Source organism: Procambarus clarkii, chromosome 68 (assembly GCF_040958095.1).
Source record: "Procambarus clarkii isolate CNS0578487 chromosome 68, FALCON_Pclarkii_2.0, whole genome shotgun sequence".
Taxonomy (NCBI): Eukaryota; Metazoa; Arthropoda; class Malacostraca; order Decapoda; family Cambaridae; genus Procambarus; species Procambarus clarkii.
Window position 1 is genome coordinate 3,163,757 of NC_091217.1, and position 21,580 is coordinate 3,185,336.

The following is a 21,580-nucleotide window of genomic DNA, read 5'->3' on the forward strand; positions in this document are numbered from 1 at the left end:
CCAGGGACGTCTAGACGGGACACTCACCTACTTTTATCTCCTCCAACGGAATATCTGTAAATATTCCCGATCATTTTCTCATCTGTGTATCATACGTGATCTATGGAAACCCCCACAAAGCTTCACGGTCTGTGTACAAAAAGCAGTCAGTCACATCAAGCGGGTTTTCCCGGTGTTAGTCCTGGCTTAAATCCTGTTGGTGAAGCAGAAGGAGGCGACGGAGACGAGGCTCCTTCTCCTCTGGTCCCGCTCCCTCACCACCTCCATAATTGGTGAACCAGCCAGCCCTCGAGGCCTTTAACTTCTTGTCAAGGTTCCTCACCTGTGAATCTGTAGCTGTATATGGTCCGGGGGTGACAGGTTGCAGTGTTTTCATCCACTCCGGTAGTGTGGTCTTGCTGGTCCTCCACCACACTCGCCCACCTGGCACCTTTGCGCACTGTTTTGGCGCCAAATCGTTGATTCTCTCGGCGGGAAAATACGACCCATCAACATGTTGACTTTTTGGCGGGAAACTGGACAACTGGCGCGAAGACAATCACTTCGACAAAGAAAGCTGCAGGGTGGAAAAAAATAATAAAATGATCGAAGGTTTGTTTAGCGGCGAAGAACAGACGGTTGAGGAGAAATACAATTACAGCCGGAGTAATAATGGACGGGATAACATTTTAGACATGCGAAGTGCACGTCATGAATGGTGGTCATCGGGGGAGACGTGATGGCTGGGAGCCTCACCACTCACTCTCTTTCTTCAGCCTCGCCCGCCACCTGCCTCATCCCTCACACGCAGGTGGCCACAAAGGGCTAGCTGGTGGGCACGACCAGCTGCTGCTGGTGGGCACGACCAGCTGCTGCTGGTGGGCACGACCACATGCTGATGGGCACGACCACATGCTGATGGGCACGACCACCTGCTGATGGGCACGACCACCTGCTGATGGGCACGACCACCTGCTCATGGGCACGACCACCTGCTGATGGGCACGACCACCTGCTGATGGGCACGACCACCTGCTAGTGGGCACGACCACCTGCTCATGGGCACGACCACATGCTCATGGGCACGACCACCTGCTCATGGGCACTTCCCCCATCTGCCCTCGAGACACACAAAAAAAACTCACACACCTGTTAACGGTAAACGGTAATTTTCACCAGGAATTTGCTAGGCCTGATGCTGGATAATAATAATTAACTGCCTAAAATAATGACCCTTAATATACTGACTTTGATCACCTTAATATCAAGAAATTGGACATAGCGGTCTAAGGAAGAGCGGCGATGGAGGACAAACTCGTATAAACAATTGAAAACAAAAGAATCAAGGTAAAACTACAGAAGGCCTATTGACCCATACGAGGCAGCTCCGATTTACAGCCACCCAAACTCATTCATTCGTGTCTATCCTACGCTTGAAACAACTAAACCAGTATTTACCCCCACACAGGTCTTTGCTCAATCTAAATTTATCCAATTTGTATCAAATTTTTCCTAAGTTATGTGTATTAACATGTCATTAATATTTGTTTTATTCAATCCATTCACCCATTCGTATACATCCTTCATATCACCCATAACTTTCGTCTTTCTAATGAATGTAAATTAAGAAGAATGACAAGAAGGAAAAGAAGGAGCAGTAGAGAAAATAAAGGAGAATAGGAAATAAAACAAAATCTAGCGAGGAAATCAAGCAGGAAAATATATTTACCAGAAGAGGAAAAAAGCTGAACATGAGGAGGAGAGGAGGAAGAAGAGGGGAAGGAGGACGAGGAAGAGAAGAAGAATGGAGGAAGAAGAAGGAGGAGGAGGAGGAGCAAGAGGAAGACATGCTGGACCAGACGATCGAGGAGACTAGCACCAACACCCCGTATGCCCTAGTGATCAGCTGGGGCCCACACCACCACCACCACACACACAAGCCTTATAAGGTCCCACACCACACCCACCACCTCCCCCACACGCCCAACCCGGCCACGTGTGGGTGGCCATGGGGAGTTGGGGGGGGGGGAGTTGTGGGCGTGCGTGGGTGAGAGAGTGGGCGTGAATTTGCGAGAGGGCGTGGGCGGAATCCAATATATATATGTGAATGCTATTGTGGGACTCATGTCGACTGTGTAATTAAAGGTGTTAAATGGTTGTGTGTAGTTTGTGGTCACATGAGTGGATGTGAGGGGTTATCTTTGAGTGTGGAGGGGTTATCTGTGAGTGTGGAGGGGTTATCTTTGAGTGTGAGGGGTTCTCTCTTTTAAGATCTGTCCTCTACCAATCAGATAACAACCAGGTTTCCAATTACTGCTGAATCAACAGGGGTGGTAGGAAGGAGGGGGGAGGGGAGGTGGTAACCGTTAAGGATTGACGCCAAGACAATCTTCCATGGCAAGGATTCGAACCCAGATCGAATTGCTGCCGAGCGGAAGGGGCAAGTATTACCCTTACACAACTAGGGTCTGTAAAGGTCGACGCAGTACAAGGCATTTGAGTCCTTATATGTGTCTGTGTCAATATATATTCTACTAAAATTAGGAACTTACATAAGAAAATCAAGAAACAAGTTGACGCCAATCGGCCTTGTATAATTATTTAGACGGCCTTATTTAGAGATATATTTATATTTATTTAGATATAAATATAATATTTATTTAGACGGCCTTATAAGGCTAGACGGCCTTATATATTGGAGCCTCAAATACCAGGCGGCTCTTATTCATATCCACCCAAACGCATTCATACATATGTATCACCTACGGTGGCAAGAATCGGCAGATGGAGATCTACCCATCAAGATGGGGTAGATCTCCCATCTACCCCCACTGTTCAGGTCCAGTCAAACACTAGGGACCGTAGAAACCCCTGAACCCCCATGATATGATATCATATCATTATCATGGCAGGGAATAGCATGATCATGATATCATCATTATCATGGCAGGGGAATAGCATGATCATGATATCATCATTATCATGGCAGGGGAATAGCATGATCATGATATCATCATTATCATGATATCAAGCTCAGGGAGGGGGGGGGGGGGGGGTAATCTAGGAACTCGTATCTGTCCCATTAACATTTTTTATCTTCTAATAAACAATATTTATATTCGCTAGTCCTAACAATCCGGTTATATGAATGGTCACAATGCGTGAGTCAGACTTAATGCTAAGTCAAAATAATACTATAACATGCTAACCCTAATCTTGAAAAAGAAAACGGATGTTTAAAATAACATCCCGGAAGTTGAACGCCACAACCCGGAAGTTGAACGCCACAACCCGGAAGTTGAACGCCACAACCCGGAAGTTGAACGCCACAACCCGGAAGTTGAAAACGGGCAATTTAATTAAAAGTAGATAAATATATCTAGAAGTTGATTTCCACAACCTGGAGTTTTAACCTGGAAATTCTGATATATATATATATATATATATATATATATATATATATATATATATATATATATATATATATATATATATATATATATATATATATATATGTCGTACCTAGTAGCCAGAACGCACTTCTCAGCCTACTATTCAAGGCCCGATTTGCCTAATAAGCCAAGTTGTCCTGAATTAATATATTTTCTCTAATTTTTTTCTTATGAAATGATAAAGCTACCCATTTCATTATGTATGAGGTCAATTTCTTTTATTGGAGTTAAAATTAACGTAGATATATGACCGAACCTAACCAACCCTACCTAACCTAACCTAACCTATCTTTATAGGTTAGGTTAGGTTAGGTAGCCGAAAAAGTTAGGTTAGGTAGTCGAAAAACAATTCATTCATGAAAACTTGGCTTATTAGGCAAATTGGGCCTTGCATAGTAGGCTGACAAGTGCGTTCTGGCTACTAGGTACGACATTATATATATATATATGTCCGAAACTTCTTGTTTAGGTCTCCCTTAAACACGTTCATCACTTTATTTCCGGGAAAAATTTCTTATTAGGTTGGTTGGGATGTTGTTGAATAACCGCGGACCTCTCTCATCTTCCTTATGGGGGGATAGGACGGAGGGAAGGAATGGTGCCTGATCCCTGATACTGTCGGATATCGAACGCCGACCCGAAAGAAGTGAGGCGTGCGCTATCCCGACCAGTCACATGTTGTTGGGCCTTGCTGAATATAATGTAAAATGAATGGGGGGATAGGGGGGTCATGGACGCAGGAGGGGGGGGGCTGCGAATGTAAAGAGAGACTCGCGAAATACTGTACAGGTACAGTCGGATGTGTTCGTAAGGTTTCGCTCTCGTTTCGGACACCTGAGAGGGAGAGTGATGGGGGAAGGGGGGGGGGGAAGAGTAGAGGGGTTGCAACAGCACGCTTCCAACACTGAGTGATAAAGATTAAGCTACCCAAGAGGTGGCACGGGCATGAATAGCCCGTAACACGCTTCCAAGTACTTACCTGTCAGTTCTTGCCTATCACTGTCTACGGTGGAGTGAGGTGACCTGTAAAGGACATTCAGTACCAGCTGAATTAATTCATTATACACCTGCCACGGGAATGGCATGATCATGATATCATTATCATGGCAGGGGAATAGCATGATCATGATATCATCATTATCATGACCACAAGATCCCACGGGGTCCTCGTGGTCCAGTTCAAGTACGTTTATTGGCACAATAAAATCACAAAGGGATGCAGTGGCTAAGGCTATTGAAGTAGAGGGGGGGGGGGGGGAGCAAGTCCCTCAAGGGGCGCACAAATTCAATGAGTACAAATACACAAATAACATTACAAGAATCCCATTTAACATTGCAGGTTAATATAGTAAATACAGCATATAATTGTTACACTCTTGGGGCAAAATTCTTGTAGCTCCTAAGTATGCTGTCTATTATACTATTATCACACATCCAAACAATTTGATGTGGTACACTACTTATTTCCTTATTTCTATAGTTATCAATAAGTTGACACTCTAGTACATAATGTTCTAAGGTGTGGGCGTGCGGCATACTACATAATTTACACTCCTTATGAACAAATCCACAAGGGCCGTGACGAGGATTCGAACCTGCGTCCGGGAGCATCCCAGACACTGCCTTAATCGACTGAGCTACGACAAGAATCTTTTTCTACACTCCTTATCTTTTTCACTGACATCAACACCATATTGCCAGATATATTTGTATCGTAATCTTAATCTCATGTAACTTGAATCCTTCCAAGTATATTTTCCTCTACCATAAGTGAAGGAAGATTTTGTATTTATCATTGCATAACTCTTAAGTGTGTTACTACTGTCCACCAGTGTCATTCTCTTAACTTTTTCTTAACCCTCTTATATCATCTTGATTCTTGTTTTTATTTGGTTCAAGGTTATCTGACATACAACATCGACAAGAATTTTTTTTTCCGAAGATCTCTTCACTATCTCACCATCTGCCTCATTCAACAGTATTCCCACATGTGAAGGGATCCACATGAATCTTACTTTATACCCAGTTTTTTCTAATGTCTTAACATTCTCTCTACACTCTATCACAATATTCTGGTTTACTGGGCGTCTGCAATTTAAAGACTCTAACGCTCCTCTACTGTCAATAAAGAAACAGGCATTTTTACCACATTTGACTACTTCCTGTAATCCTGCTAAGACACCTTGGAGTTCAGCCTGCGTTGAAGAGACATTGTCAGTTAAGCGGCGTCCAATAACAGTATCTACAGTGCCGATGTCAGTGTACTCCCTGATCAAGACTCCACATCCTGCCTTTCCATCCCTAGCTACTGACCCATCACAATATACATGTAGAGTGTTTTCTGTAGGTAATTTTCTAATTATACAATCATATGTTGCCCTCGGCTCTCATATCTCATACATACATATTTCTTTTGCAAGGGAGTAATTTACGTAACATCTACGTTACAATCCTCCCGTGGTGGTGTGAATTGTCTCTTAGGCACAGCAATACCTTTTTTTTTATTATTATTATTTTCTACCACAGACGTGGCCAGACATTTACAATGCTAACCAGCATATATACATTTTCTTCTGTCCTCCATGGACAGGGTTAGAGAAGTGTTAAACATATAGTTCAAGGGTTTATTGAACACTCAACCACAGAAGGTGATTCGGTGCTTTTAAAATGCTAAGCTAACCTACATACGTAAATACATAGATACACAGATTTACGTATGCCCTCTGGAATAATATCATACTTTATAACATTAGAGCACAAAGTATTCATATATGTGTTATCTTTATCATACATTAATTATTACTTCCCACCTTTTGAACGGAGAGGACTAATTCATTAGCTCCCCCACCTCTCATTAATCTAATGGCAGAGGCTACATTTATCTCTGAAATTCTATCCCCAATACTCTTCAGATTCGACTCCATCCTCATTATCTCAATCATAGCATTTCTTGGGCATCCTAAGATAATGCTCATGACTTCATTTTGTATCTTCTCCAACTTGCCCATCCTACTTTTACCAAAACAAGAAATGACAGGTGCAGCGTAATCAATAAGGGATCTTACAGTACTCAAGTGTATCATTCGTAGCACAGGGACTCCCACTCCCTTTCCACAGCATGCCAAGGCCTTCAGAGGTTGTAATCTCTTCCGACATTGACCCAACAGTCTCTTCATCTCAGCTTCCAAACTCTCATGGGTATATCCAACATATATGCCTAAATATTTATATATATTAACACTCTCTCTATTTTTACCGTTTATTTTAAATACAATGGGCCTCCGACTTCTACATTCAAACTTAGTTTTGTCTTCATTAACCACCATTCCCATATGGTGACACAGATTTCCAAAATTATCCAACACCGTTTGAATCTTTGAAATATCTTTGATACTTCAAAGATTATACACTGAAATGATACAAAATATCATCGGCATATATGATCGGAGTTACCCCATTTGAGTATCTCTTAGATGCTATCCTATTCATTAGTATATTAAACAGGGTGGGACTCAACACTCCTCCCTGAGGTATGCCGAGTTCCAAAAGATCTCACACCTGACATACAACCTTGATACCACACCTGAGTCTTCCTTTCGTGAAGATAATCCCCTATCCAGCACAATAATCTCACTTTAACACCAAGACCAACTAATTCATATAAGATAACCTCTTTGTTGGCTTTATCAAAGGCTCCTTGTAAATCAATAACAATTCTATAATAATCATTATCATTAGCTAGACATTTAATAATACAGTCAGAGATAGTTTTGCCTCTGAGGAACCCGACCAAATTACTAGACAGCTGATCACCTATCACATATAAAAGTCTATTTAAAGTTGTTCTCTAAATCATTTTACAAAAACGTGAGGTTAAGGACACATGTCTAAACTCTCCATTGGCTTTAGGGATAAGGATGATCATAGCTTTTTCCATTTCCTGGGAATACTGCCCTCTTTATAACTAATGTTAAAGATGCCTAACAGTGGGCTTTTCGTCATAATAGCAAGTTCATTAAGTATTTCATAAGTTACTCCATCCTCCCCAGGGGCCGTAGACTTCCCAATTATAAACCTCGTGGTGGGGGGGGGGGGGGGGTAGAAATAGCCTAAGCTACTCTATCCCTTTGAGATGTATTTATTGCTTCTCAATAAACATACTTGAACTTGAACTTGAACCTCGTGGTCCCCCGTGGCGTAGTGGTAAGACACTCGCCTGGTATCTCGCGAGCGCTTTGTCCTGGGTTCGTATCCTGGTCGGGGAGGATTGACCAGGCGCCAATCCTTAACTGTAGCCTCTGTTTAACCCACCAGTAAATTGGGTACCTGGTTGTTAAACGATTTGGCGGGTCGTATTCCGGGGGACACAGGATTAACGACTTGTCCGAAACGCTACACGTACTAGTGGCTGTACAAGAATGTAACAACTCTTAAATAAATAAAATAAATAAATAAATAAATACAAAATCTGGTACTGTGGCAGGTGTATAATAGGACTGGTGAGGCTCCACTTATATGTGTTCGTTATACTGCTATTAGACGAATTCCCCAGAACAGAGAAACTGGTTCCCAAAACGACCAGTTATCAGAGTGGTAACTGCCGTAACTATGTCAGTGGGCAACAACTCGTCGCGCTCATGCAATGGGCATTTTGGTTATTAACTCAAGTGTCAAGAGACGTTCTCAAGCTGTCTAATTCTAACTCTAAAACACTAGTTATTGACCAGAACATCACGGCTGCCTTGTGAGGTCCTTCACCTTGACAGGGTAATGCGAATATTGTCACTCATTCATGACTTGACATGACTCGAACCATGGCCGTCACCCCTCACCTCTTTTTACCCTCGCCTCTTGCCCTGAGTTACCCCTGTCCCTCCCCCTCCCTTCAACCCCTCCCCCCAACACATAAGGTCAGCTAGAGAATCCGTACAAGCGGTCGTATTAGCGAGGGTGAGTTGATGCAGATGATCAATTTCCACACCTGCCAACACCCCCACTACCGCAAACATCTTCCCTCACACACCTGCAATCAAAATTGGAAAATTTTCTTTTCCAAACAGAATGGTAGACTGTTGGAACAAGCTAAGTGAGAAGATGGTGGAGGCCAAAGCCGTCAGTAGTTTCAAAGCGTTATACGACAAAGAGTACTGGGAAGACGGGACACCACGAGCGTAGCTCTCATCCTGTAACTACACTTAGGTAATTGCACAATTACACACCTGCACTCATACACCTGCCCACGCCCCTCCTGGACAGTTGTCTGCATATGCTAATTAATGCAGATACGTTAGTCGTGTGTATTGCTAATTATCTTGAGGCTGTAATTAAGTCGTTTTTGCGTGTGTGTCTCGTGTCTCGTGTATGGTGACCTTGAACGGTGTCAAGGTCAGTGGTGGTGTGATGTTGGTGTGGTGATGTTGGTGTGGTGGTGTTGGTGGGTGGTGTTGGTGAGTGGTGGTGTGGTGATGTTGGTGGGTGGTGGTGTGGTGATGTTGGTGGGTGGTGGTGTGGTGGTGTTGGTGGGTGGTGGTGTGGTGATGTTGGTGGGTGGTGGTGTGGTGATGTTGGTGTGGTGGTGTTGGGTGGTGTGGTGGTGTTGGGTGGTGTGGTGGTGGTGTTGGTGAGTGGTGTTGGATGGTGTGGTGGTGTGGTGGTGATGGTGGGTGGTGGTGTGGTGATGTTTTTGGGTGGTGGTGTGGTGATGTTGGATGGTGGTGGTGGTGGTGGTGTGGTGTCTTGAAATAATAAACAAGAATGGGAATGCTTGAAATTGGGGAATACATATCGTAAATGAACCAGAAATGAGAATGTACTGCAGGGGTTATGGGATATCTTAATTACACCATAATAGATCTTTGAAAGAGAATACCTGGAATAGGAACAGTGTAATGAAAATGGTGAATAAAATGGGAATTGGCAATATAAAGACACATAGAAATTGATGCGATTTAGAAGCAATTCTCAAGTATTATCGCCAATAGAAGACACATACGACCTCCCCCTACTGACTTACGACCCCCCCTACTGACCTACGACACCCCCCACTGACTTACGACCCCCTCTACTGACTTACGACCCCCCCACTGACCTACGACCCCCCCACTGACCTACGACCCCCCCCACTGACCTACGACCCCCCCCCACTGACTTACGACTCCCCCCCCCCCCTCTCTCACTGACCTTCTCATCTCTCTCTTCTCGTCATCTTGACCCGCCTCCAGTTATACTGGCCAATGACCTCCAAGTCATTTGACCTCAGTGGCAACCCTCACTGTTGTTGCCTTCGACCTGCATGGCTTCCCCCCCCCCCCACCCCACCGGGCTACAGTATATAGATGGAACTCACAAACCTTTTAGCTGGAGACCCACTTTGGCTGACCCATCTTGCTTGACCCACTTTGTCTTTGTGACATTTTGGTGTGTTTGTACCACTTTGCTTTACCATCTTGACCTGTCTTGACACCTGTTTAACTCCACCTTGACCTGTCTTGACACCTGTTTAACTCCATCTTGACCTGTCTTGACACCTGTCTTATTCCGTCCTGACCTGTTCTCACCTTTCTTAATGACCCACCCAGACCTTCCGCGACCTGCTTCCATCATTGACTATATTGCATTAACTAAACAAATCCACAAGGGCCGTGACGAGGGTTCGAACCTACGTCCGAAAGGCTCCCAGACGCTGTCTTAGTTAATTGCATTCATTGTTATGTTATGAATAGCGATAAAATTACGCGTGATTATCGCTTATCATCCTCACCATCCACCTAATACAACTCTTCAGATAGACCGGTCGATAGATAGAGGGAGCCGGTCGGCCGAGCGGACAGCACGCTGGACTTGTGATCCTGTGGTGCCGGGTTCGATCCCGGGCGCTGGCGAGAAACATTGGGCAGAGTTTCTTTCACCCTATGCCCCTGTTACCTAGCAGTAAAATAGGTACCTGAGTGTTAGTCAGCTGTCACGGGCTGCTTCCTGGGGGTGGAGGCCTGGTCGAGGACCGGGCCGCGGGGACACTAAAGCCCCGAAAGCATCTCAAGATAACCTCAAGATAACCTCAAGATAACCTCAAGATAACCTCAAGATAGACCGCTCATCAAAGCACTCGAAAATCCCATTTTCCAAAATACACAATAAAATCCTCAATGTGAAAATTAAACATGTAATATAATCAATGGTCAGAACAAGGATGGGGTTCGAGTCTCCTTTCTGTAGATTCCACATCTGCACGATGTCACAGGGATAGAAGCTTAAGATAAAGATTGATAAAGATTAAGCCACCCAAAAGGTGGCACGGGCATGAATAGCCCGTAACGAAGCTTAAGCTGAGTGTACTAAAGATATATGCTGAAACTAGACTCAGCGTACCTCCCCCCCCCCTCCCCCTGGCCTAATACCCCAGCTGCTTAAGAGGCTTTCCTCTTAAGCAGAGGAAGGGAATCGCGTGAACGGGTCCGTCTAATTACCACAAGCTACCACAAACTACACAAACTTCAGAAAGCTTCCTGGCAATACGTTAGTAATGAATAAATATGATATATTAAGTTAGGCTGACCTAACCTAACCTAACCTATCCTAACCTATCCTAACCTAACCTAACCTAACCTAACCTTACTTAACCAAACCTAACCAAACCTAACCGAAGCTTGGATCGTCGACTTGATTTGGCGTCACCAGCTTTTTATTTTCGTCTAATTTCTTTATAAAAAGATACTTTTTTCAGATTAAAATTATGTTTTTTCGTGTTGTACATTCAGCACCAACATTATAATGAGTAAATATATCATATTTATTCATTACTAACGTATTGCCAGGAAGCTTTCTGAAGTTTGTGGTAGCTTGTGGTAATTAGACGGACCGGCGTGAACAACCACCCAACCTCGCATCAGAATCGTCGACGTTTCGATCCGTCCTGAAACATTATCAAGCCGTAAAATATTATCGTCTTCGTCTATCATAAGAATGTGGTATATCTGAGAAAATACTCGAGGCTATACGATGGGATCGAACTCGGGTCCCTCTACTGGTGACACACACACACTACCGACTGAGCCATATTGAGCTCGTGATGGTGCAGTGTGTGTGTGTGTGTGTGTGTGTGTGTGTGTGTGTGTGTGTGTGTGTGTGTGTGTGTGACCTGACCTGGCCTGGCCTGACCTGGTCAGGGGATAAAGGTGAGATCACAAACATAGCCTCAAGATTTTAATAATTGCCCAATTATCAATGTCTTAGATGTAGAAACGACATACTTCGTAAATATTTCTTTCACCGAGAGATTCTACATGTGTGGACTACGACGAGGTTTACCTCGTCGTCCACACGACTCTGAGAACTGCCAATGTAAACTGTGTCAGCAAACTAGAATTTAAACATAAAAAGTTTTCAAAAAAATATGTGCATTTCACTCAAAATATTGTAATGCCAGCAATCATAGCCAAGTATCCCAAGTTAACCTACTGTGGGTATAGTGCAGACACACAGTTGTGTACACTATACCCATAGTAAGTAAACCAACCCCCCCTCCCCCCCTTCAGTGGGGCGTGGAGGATGTACGAGAAGCAACAGTAATAACTCATATACAACCAGTTGAATATAAATTGGTTAGCTTACAGCCCACTAAGTAAGGTAAGTCCCACTACAGGGTCACCATAGCCCGTGCTACTTGGCACTTGTTCTGAGTAGCTGAATCTATAACAGCAACAGCCCACTGAGGTCCAGTTTGTGAACCAGCCTATTCCTCTGGCACCTTCAAGGCACTCCCATAGGATGGGTATGGCACCCCATAGTAAATTAAAAGAGAGAGAGAGAGAGAGAGAGAGAGAGAGAGAGAGAGAGAGAGAGAGAGAGAGAGAGAGAGAGAGAGAGAGAGAGAGAGAGAGAGAGAGAGAGAAAGGAAGGGGGAGTTAGGGGGGATAAAGAGGAAAGGAATGAAGGAAAAAAAAGGGGGAGTGTGTGGGAGTGGAGAGAGGGAGGGGGGGAGGGAAAGGTGGGATGAGTCACACTGAGCCTCTGGTTCCTCCCCCCCCCCCTCAAGGGGCACCAGGTGAGAGGGGGTAGGTGTGTGGGCACTGTGCCATGCCCAGGCCTCTACCTGTGCCCTAGTGACTCATCTGCTCTTTACGTCACACAGCTGGGCTGGGACAGAGGTGGTGAAGCTCTCTTTGAGCCCAGATGGTCCTGTTGAGCCCCTCTTCTAGTTGCGTGCGTGCGTGTGTGTGTATGTGTATGTGTGTATGTGTATGTGTATGTGTATGTGTATGTGTGTGTGTGTGTGTGTGTGTGTGTGTGTGTGTGTGTGTGTGTGTGTGTGTGTACTCACCTAATTGTGCTTGCGGGGGTTGAGCTCTGGCTCTTTGGTCCCGCCTCTCAACCGTCAATCAACTGGCGTACAGGTTCCTGAGGGTGTGTGTGTGTGTGTGTGTGTGTGTGTGTGCACGTAGTCACCCAGGTGAGTTTGAAGGGTAGAGGAACCTTCACCTCCTGGGGGGCACAGGATCAAGGCTCCTATGACACACGCACGCACGTACATTTTATTATATATATATATATATATATATATATATATATATATATATATATATATATATATATATATATATATATATATATATATATATATATGTCGTACCTAGTAGCCAGAACGCACTTCTCAGCCTACTATGCAAGGCCCGATTTGCCTAATAAGCCAAGTTTTCATGAATTAATTGTTTTTCGACTACCTAACCTATCTAACCTAACCTAACTTTTTCGGCTACCTAACCAAACCTAACCTATAAAGATAGGTTAGGTTAGGTTAGGTAGGGTTGGTTAGGTTCGGTCATATATCTACGTTAATTTTAACTCCAATAAAAAAAATTGACCTCATACATAATGAAATGGGTTGATTTATCATTTCATAAGAAAAAAATTAGAGAAAATATATTAATTTAGGAAAACTTGGCTTATTAGGCAAATCGGGCCTTGAATAGTAGGCCAAAAAGTGAGTTCTGGCTACTAGGTACGACATATATATATATATATATATATATATATATATATATATATATATATATATATATATATATATATATATATATATATATATATGCGAACAAGCCTGAACGGTCTCCAGGCATATATGCAACTGAAAACTCACACCCCAAAAGTGACTCGGTATGATGGGTTCGAGTCACTTCTGGGGTGTGAGTTTTCAGTTATATATATATTCCCTGCCCATGGCGTTAGGTTTTACCTACCCTCATGCACTTTGACCTCCTTCCACGTGCTTAAACTATACACTTAAGCAGAAGAAGTGCTTCCTACAGTCTCTATGGCTCACCCCCCCCCCCCATTAAACACACAACACCAGTGACACAACTTTGTGCTTTAAGTTGTGTTTTTTTTTGGGGGGGGGGAGGGGTCTGGGCTCCTCCTGCCTTGTTGTTCTCTCGCTCTGTTGCTGCTGGTGTGGAGCATCGGCCTCCCATTACGGGCTATTCATGCCCGTGCCACCTCTTGGGTGGCTTAATCTTTATCAATCAATCAATCATCGGCCTCCCAGACGCAGGTTCGAATCCTCGTCACTGCCCTTGTGGGATTTGTTCATTCGATGCATCACGTTAGTGTGATCTCTGTGTGTGAGCATCGCATTTTCTCCAGCCCGTCCTCATCAACATGGGTCAAATGCTTGTTAATCCAACCACCAAACCCTTCTGTTTATGATTGAAAAACACTACACACAACTGATGGCGAATTTTATTTTTTTTCCCTTCGAGCAATGCTTCGTTCACGACCTCTGTTCGAATCCCCACCTGTTTAAATGCTTCGCCCACGTACACCAATACCTATAACAGCCAACAGAACCTAACCACCTAACGTACCTCAAGTTATTAGGTCTTACTATTCAACACATTCCGGTACGTAATAATATTACCTTATGTTTAAGGAGACGCACAAGGTTAATACGCAGCGCGTAAAGATTAGCGATTGCGTCTTATGGGGTCGGCCGCCGGCTGGATGGACCTTCCCCCCCCCCCCCCCCCTTCCCCTGGGGACAGGATTGACATTTTCATTAATGTCAATCCTCTTGAGCCTTGTCTCAGGCATACAATTCCCCCTTGTCGAGGACAGAAATCTTGTACTTAGGCTTATATCGAGGTCCCCCCCCTTCCACCACCCTCAAAACCCCCCTTCCACCCCCCTTCCATCGAACAAATCCACAAGGGCCGTGACGAGGATTCGAACCTGCATCCGAGAGCATACCAGACGCTGCCTTCCCCCTTCCACCACTTCCCAAAACCCCCCCTATCCAATAGATCGAACCACAGACCTTTCCCACTGTTGCACCACACAACAGTGTGCTATATCATAGTATACCCAGTCTATTTCCCAAGATTGGGAGGGGGTGGGTTAGTGGGTATTCCATGCCAGTGCTGCATACTCGGAGCACTTGGGACGATGCTCATCCGGGTTTTTGTGAACGCCTCTAACGACGTTATCCAGTCGAAGCGTTTTCCCTGCCTGAAATCCGGATTGATATCCACTGTCAAGTGTCAGTTTTATAATCCGTGTTGGACTTGTTTAACAAAGTGCAGGACGTGTCCAAACCTCGTCGTCGTCGTCACTTGCCTGACTTGTACCCCTGTGAGTACATATTCATTTACTCCAGGCATGCTACTGTTACTTTATTTGTTCCTGCCGTGTTACTGGGATTCTGTTCCTTATGAATCCCTCTCATGGTGCACAGGCTTTCTGCTTCACCTTATTTGTTTTCCACACATTTTATTACTTTACTTTTGTTCGCGGTGAAGTGGACACGTTTGGGCCCATTATTGCATCTCTTCGAGGACCTTTTGAAGCTTCCCAACAGTCCTCTCTAGTTATCATACCACCGGTACGTAAGGCACCACTGGTACGTAGGGCACCACTGGTACGTAAGACACCACCGGTACGTAAGACACCACCGGTATGTAAGACACCACTGGTACGTAAGGCACCACCGGTACACAAGACACCACCGGTACACAAGACACCACCGGTACACAAGACACCACCGGTACACAAGACACCACCGGTACACAAGACACCACCGGTACACAAGACACCACCGGTACACAAGACACCACCGGTACGTAAGACACCACCGGTACGTAAGGCACCACCGGTACGTAAGGCACCACCGGTACGCAAGACACCACCGGTACGCAAGACACCACCGGTACGTAAGACACCACCGGTACGTAGGGCACCACCGGTACGTAAGGCACCACCGGTACGTAAGGCACCACCGGTACGTAAGACACCACCGGTACGTAAGACACCACCGGTACGTAAGACACCACCGGTACGTAGGGCACCACCGGTACGTAGGGCACCACCGGTACGTAAGGCACCACCGGTACGTAAGACACCACCGGTACGTAAGACACCACCGGTACGTAAGACACCACCGGTACGTAAGACACCACCGGTACGTAGGGCACCACCGGTACGTAGGGCACCACCGGTACGTAAGACACCACCGGTACGTAAGACACCACCGGTACGTAAGACACCACCGGTACGTAGGGCACCACCGGTACGTAAGGCACCACCGGTACGTAAGACACCACCGGTACGTAGGGCACCACCGGTACGTAAGGCACCACCGGTACGTAAGACACCACCGGTACGTAAGACACCACCGGTACGTAAGACACCACCGGTACGTAAGACACCACCGGTACGTAAGGCACCACCGGTACGTAAGGCACCACCGGTACGTAAGGCACCACCAGTACGTAAGGCACCACCGGTACGTAAGGCACCACCGGTACGTAAGGCACCACCTGGTATGTAAGACACCACCGGTACGTAGGGCACCACCGGTACGTAGGGCACCACCGGTACGTAAGGCACCACCGGTACGTAGGACACCACCGGTACGCAAGGCACCACCGGTACGTAAGACACCACCGGTACGCAAGGCACCACCGGTACGCAAGGCACCACCGGTACGTAAGACACCACCGGTACGCAAGGCACCACCGGTACGTAAGACACCACCGGTACGCAAGGCACCACCGGTATGTAAGACACCACCGGTACATAGTGACAGTACACCATCAAGCTGGAACTCTCAAATCGGGCCCAAAGAGCCATATGCTTATACCGGTACGCAAGGCACCACCGGTACGTAAGACACCACCGGTACGTAAGACACCACCGGTACGCAAGGCACCACCGGTACGTAAGACACCACCGGTACGCAAGGCACCACCGGTACGTAAGACACCACCGGTACGCAAGGCACCACCGGTACATAGTGACAGTACACCATCAAGCTGGAACTCTCAAATCGGGCCCAAAGAGCCATATGCTTTTTCCCTCCAGAATATCACTGATGTGTTTATCATGTAGAATAACACACACACTCACACAAAAACGAGAAAAAAACGGACCTGAACGACCGCTTACGCACTCAAGCACACGCACCGGAGCGTCGTTCACGTAATCAAGCACAGCTATGCGTGCCCACGCACACGCAAGCAAGCGAGCAATCACGCGCTCTTGAGCGCCCGCGAACGCAGGCACACGCACGATAGCGCCCGGCCCGCTATCCTCGGAGTAGGAGGAGGCCAAAGTTTATCACTTGGCTCCGTCTAATTTATGTGACGCGAGAATCCCACAGTTTTGCCTAACGACCCGTTCGGATAACTGAGCGGCCCCGGTCGCTCGCTCCCAACACGCACAAGGAGCAAGAGAGAGATTCCGGTTAACCGGGAGATGCAAACTCATTCTCGTTTATCCGGCATCACTTTATCGTCTGTCATGTAGACATAAACTAGTTTAAAAAACGCATATATATATATATATATATATATATATATATATATATATATATATATATATATATATATATATATATATATATATATTAATATTATTATATATACCTGAGAATTTCTAAAATAAAACTCCATACTCGCCTATTTAGCAACAAATTCTCTTAATTAACCACTCCGTAAAAAATAGAATGTATTAAGCGATTTACCCAATGACGCACTTCACAATAACACCCGGCTATCTATTTTACCGCTAGGTGAACAGAAGCTCCAGGTGAAAGGTGCCAACTCCGAACCTTTTTCCAGGAAGCAACCGTTGCCAAATTCCAGGGTTCGGTGACTAGGTGCATGAGATGAAAGGAAAGCGTGCCCGAACGCTCCTTTCCTGCCTGTTGGGGGATTGAGCTTAGGTCTCCCCCCCCCCTGGTTGTAAGGCAAGGACGTAGACCACTGTGTTAGAGGGCTGTTAGAGGGCTGTTAGAGGGCTATTAGAGGGCTGTTAGAGGGCTGTTAGAGGGTTAGAGGGCTGTTAGAGGGCTGTTAGATGGTTTCCGAACCCTCAAAGGGACGACAATTACGGGAGGTAATTTGAGCTTCATGCTGTAAGTATTGACAAATTAGATGGTTTCCACGCCAAGCTGACGGGAGAGTGGACCCGTCCATCCGTGCAGTGAAGCCTGTCTGTCTGACGATGACCAGATAGGTTGACATGACTGCTGCCTCATGACTTACTCATGACATGAAGCTGCTGGGGACACACACACTGACATGACAAGTTTATGGGAACATATAATTGGATGAACATTTTCTCCTCTCTTGATGACTACACAAGGAGTGACGTTGGGAGACGCGCTGTAACACCACTCTATTGTAACACCACCCTACAATGCACCACTATAATGGAACACTACTTATCCTGAGTAACACTTCCCCATTGGTTGCACTTGGTAACACTGTTATGGGCTGACATATGATGGTTACACCGGAACTACAAAGTACACTGCCAACAAGGAGATGCTAACACAGGATGAAATACGCTGCCACCATCTGCCTTTGACCATTGAAACTATATCAAGCAACGAGGCAAGAAACATTGCTTGACTTGGAGAGTACTTTCTATGACTGTCATTAATTTTGAAAACGGTTGTCAGCCACTATATCCAAAAGGCTAAGAGGATTCAACAATTGACACAGACGGGAAATTTCACGTAAGTTTATTGAGACCAAAATTTTGTCAATCACCAATTATAAATCCTATCCTAACACTGGCAAAAAGTTAAGAAATTTGGACAGGGAACAAAAACTCAGAGATCACACACATTACCTTAAGCTATCTGTCTCTCCCTGGCTGAGATGTTCTTCACAGCCCCGCTCTCGATCCCGGTGTACCGCCCTCTCCTCTCCTATGTTTCTACAGGCCCTCTATATACAACCCCCACAGGGGGGAGGGGGAGATCTGCTGTTGCTACCCACCAAAAGTGTACAAACACTCAAGAAATATTTCAAAAAGCTTGTTTGACATTCACCATACACTCTTCAAGAGAGGAGTTATTAATTACGTGTGTGACTGACCTCTGACCTGGCCAAAAGGGGGAGATCCAGGGATGTTTACACATAAGAATCTGGAGTCTAATTTCCTTGCATGAAATATTACATACTTGAAACTATGCTGACTAAGACTAACCCAGGAATTTTTAATCAATATACAAGATAAACCGGAGGTCATCTGGGCTGACCTCTTGGAGAAGGCTTCCCTGGGTGTTACAGTGAGTGACGTTGGGAGACGCGCCACAATGACCACGTCAATGGTGATGATGTGACAAAGCTTCCAAACACTGGTGCAAACTTAAAGCAAAGGTGCGGCGACGAAACTAGACGCGTCCGAGAGATACGTTGATGAGATACTTGGAGATGAGCGAGAGAGCAAGAGAGCTAGAGAGAGAGAGAGAGAGAGCGAGAGAGAGAGCAAGAGAGAGAGAGCAAGAGAGAGAGAGCGAGAGAGAGAGCGAGAGAGAGAGCGAGAGAGAGAGCGAGAGAGAGAGCGAGAGAGAGAGAGAGAGAGCGAGAGAGAGAGCAAGAGAGAGAGAGAGAGCGAGCAAGAGAGAGAGCGCGCCAGCCAGCCATCCGGGGCCCCCAGAGAGCGGCAGCATGGAGGCCCAGGTCGGTGAAGGTAATGATCAGTAAAGTCAGGCATGTTACACCGCCGTAAATCACCTCACACAACCTCCCTCGCGCCGGTCATGCTCTATTCAGCTTCGATCGTCTCTTAACCAGCTCCGGTTGTGTGGTGGGAGAATACGACGCCGCGCCAACAGTGGTACTAGTCCAGCAGACCCTTAGGCGGGAGAGGTGGCGACGCTGACAGTAGCGGGGGAGGTGGCGACGCTAACAGTAGCGGAAAAGGTGACGACGCTAACAGTAGCGGGGGAGCTGGCGACGCTGACAGTAGCGGGGGAGGTGGCGACGCTAACAGTAGCGGAAAAGGTGACGACGCTAACAGTAGCGGGGGAGGTGGCGACGCTGACAGTAGCGGGGGAGGTGGCGACGCTAACAGTAGCGGAAAAGGTGACGACGCTAACAGTAGCGGGGGAGGTGGCGACGCTGACAGTAGCGGGGAAGGTGGCGACGCTAACAGTAGCGGGGGAGGTGACGACGATAACAGTAGCGGGGGAGGTGGCGACGCTGACAGTAGCGGGGAAGGTGACGACGCTAACAGTAGCGGGGGAGGTGACGACGCTGACAGTAGCGGGGAAGGTGGCGACGCTGACAGTAGCGGGGAAGGTGACGACGCTAACAGTAGCGGGGGAGGTGACGACGCTGACAGTAGCGGGGAAGGTGGCGACGCTGACAGTAGCGGGGAAGGTGACGACGCTGACAGTAGCGGGGGAGGTGACGACGCTGACAGTAGCGGGGGAGGTGACGACGCTGACAGTAGCGGGGGAGGTGACGACGCTGACAGTAGCGGGGGAGGTGACGACGCTGACAGTAGCGGGGGAGGTGACGACGCTGACAGTAGCGGGGAAGGTGGCGACGCTGACAGTAGCGGGGAAGGCGGCGACGCTAACAGTAGCGGGGGAGGTGACGACGCTAACAGTAGTGGGGGAGGTGACGACGCTAACAGTAGCGGGGGAGGTGACGACGCTAACAGTAGCGGGGAAGGTGACGACGCTAACAATAGCGAGAGCAGCGAGGCAAATAGTTGTATTAGTGGCAACAACACTAACGGTAGCAGTTTGTTTACAAATGTATTAAACACTTCAGGAGCTCCGAAGCACCACAAAGGTTCTTTATGACAATAGTAACTTGGAGCTCTAAGGGTTCGAATCTCAAACTTTAATAAACATAAATGAAACCTTCGTAATTAAGTAAAGATAAACAGGTTTCGTAGTTGAATAAACACTTCACGAATCCTGTCACACCTCTAAGGTAACACTTCCTGCCTCTCGCGTTTCCTTTAGGCAGATTATCACACTCAGAACTCTTTAAAAAAACACTTCAAAGTGTCTCACTCGACCCAGTCATGTCTTGTACTTAAGCAATCAACATTCTTAGGTCCAGCCGTCTAATTTTCACACAATTTGTCTTCCTCTTGCGTCACTCAGGGAACCCGAGTCCTCGTAAACACCAGTGTTTACGCCTCGAGGAAGCAACACACTTGGTTTCATAACCAAGTGTGTTGTTACGCGGTCTTCACTACCACAACACCGTGGGACTTGATGGCATCGCGTCACATGGCTCTGCGTCACAGGAGCCTTAAGTGGGGGTCACAAGCTGCGTCACAGGAGCCTTAAGTGGGGGTCACAAGCTGCGTCACAGGAGCCTTAAGTGGGGCCACAAGCTGCGTCACAGGAGCCTCAAAGGGCAACAAGCTGCGTCACAGGAGCCTTAAGTAGGGTCACAAGCTGCGTCACAAGAGCCTCAAGGGGCGTCACAAGCTGCGTCACAGGCGCCTCAAGGGGCCACAAGCTGCGTGTTTGGGACATCCCGACGCGACAACATTCTGGATCGGGGAATCGAGCAAGTTCACGGACACAGTTGTCCTAAAAAAAAACAACGTAACAAAGCCCCCTTTATCTTCATAACACTGCAGGTAGACTCGTAGTAAGAGGACCCACTGTAAGTGGACCCACACTGTAAGTGGACCCCCACACTGTAAGTGGACCCCCACACTGTAAGCGGACTAACATGTCGACCAATCACGACCTCGCGCGCCACAAGGCGGGAAAGTCCCTTCAAAACGCCCTCCCACCAGCGTCGCGTACCGGACGCTTGCATGCGCCGCTCCCAGGCTGAAAGGAACGTCTGCCTCGTACGCCCACACAGGCCGGGCGTACACGCCACCGTGGT

General features: G+C 46.6%; 3 protein-coding genes across 3 annotated transcripts in view; 1 reads left to right on the forward strand and 2 right to left on the reverse strand.

Annotated features, from left to right (window-relative positions):
- Positions 1 to 21,580, reverse strand: part of LOC123774712 (uncharacterized) — a 241,123-nt gene that overhangs the window by 57,364 nt on the left and 162,179 nt on the right. The gene's annotated exons all lie outside the window — the stretch shown is intronic.
- LOC123750625 (dentin sialophosphoprotein-like) lies at positions 1,731 to 20,526 on the forward strand. The gene is made up of 2 exons (XM_069310916.1): positions 1,731 to 1,867; positions 19,566 to 20,526. The coding sequence occupies exons 1-2, from the start codon at positions 1,731 to 1,733 to the stop codon at positions 20,524 to 20,526; spliced, it is 1,098 nt and encodes a 365-aa protein (XP_069167017.1).
- Positions 21,088 to 21,580, reverse strand: part of LOC123753519 (uncharacterized abhydrolase domain-containing protein DDB_G0269086-like) — an 11,322-nt gene continuing 10,829 nt past the window's right edge. The window contains exon 3 of the mRNA XM_069310917.1: positions 21,088 to 21,273. Coding sequence (XP_069167018.1) covers positions 21,088 to 21,273 — 186 coding nt within the window. The remainder of the gene's footprint in view (positions 21,274 to 21,580) is intronic.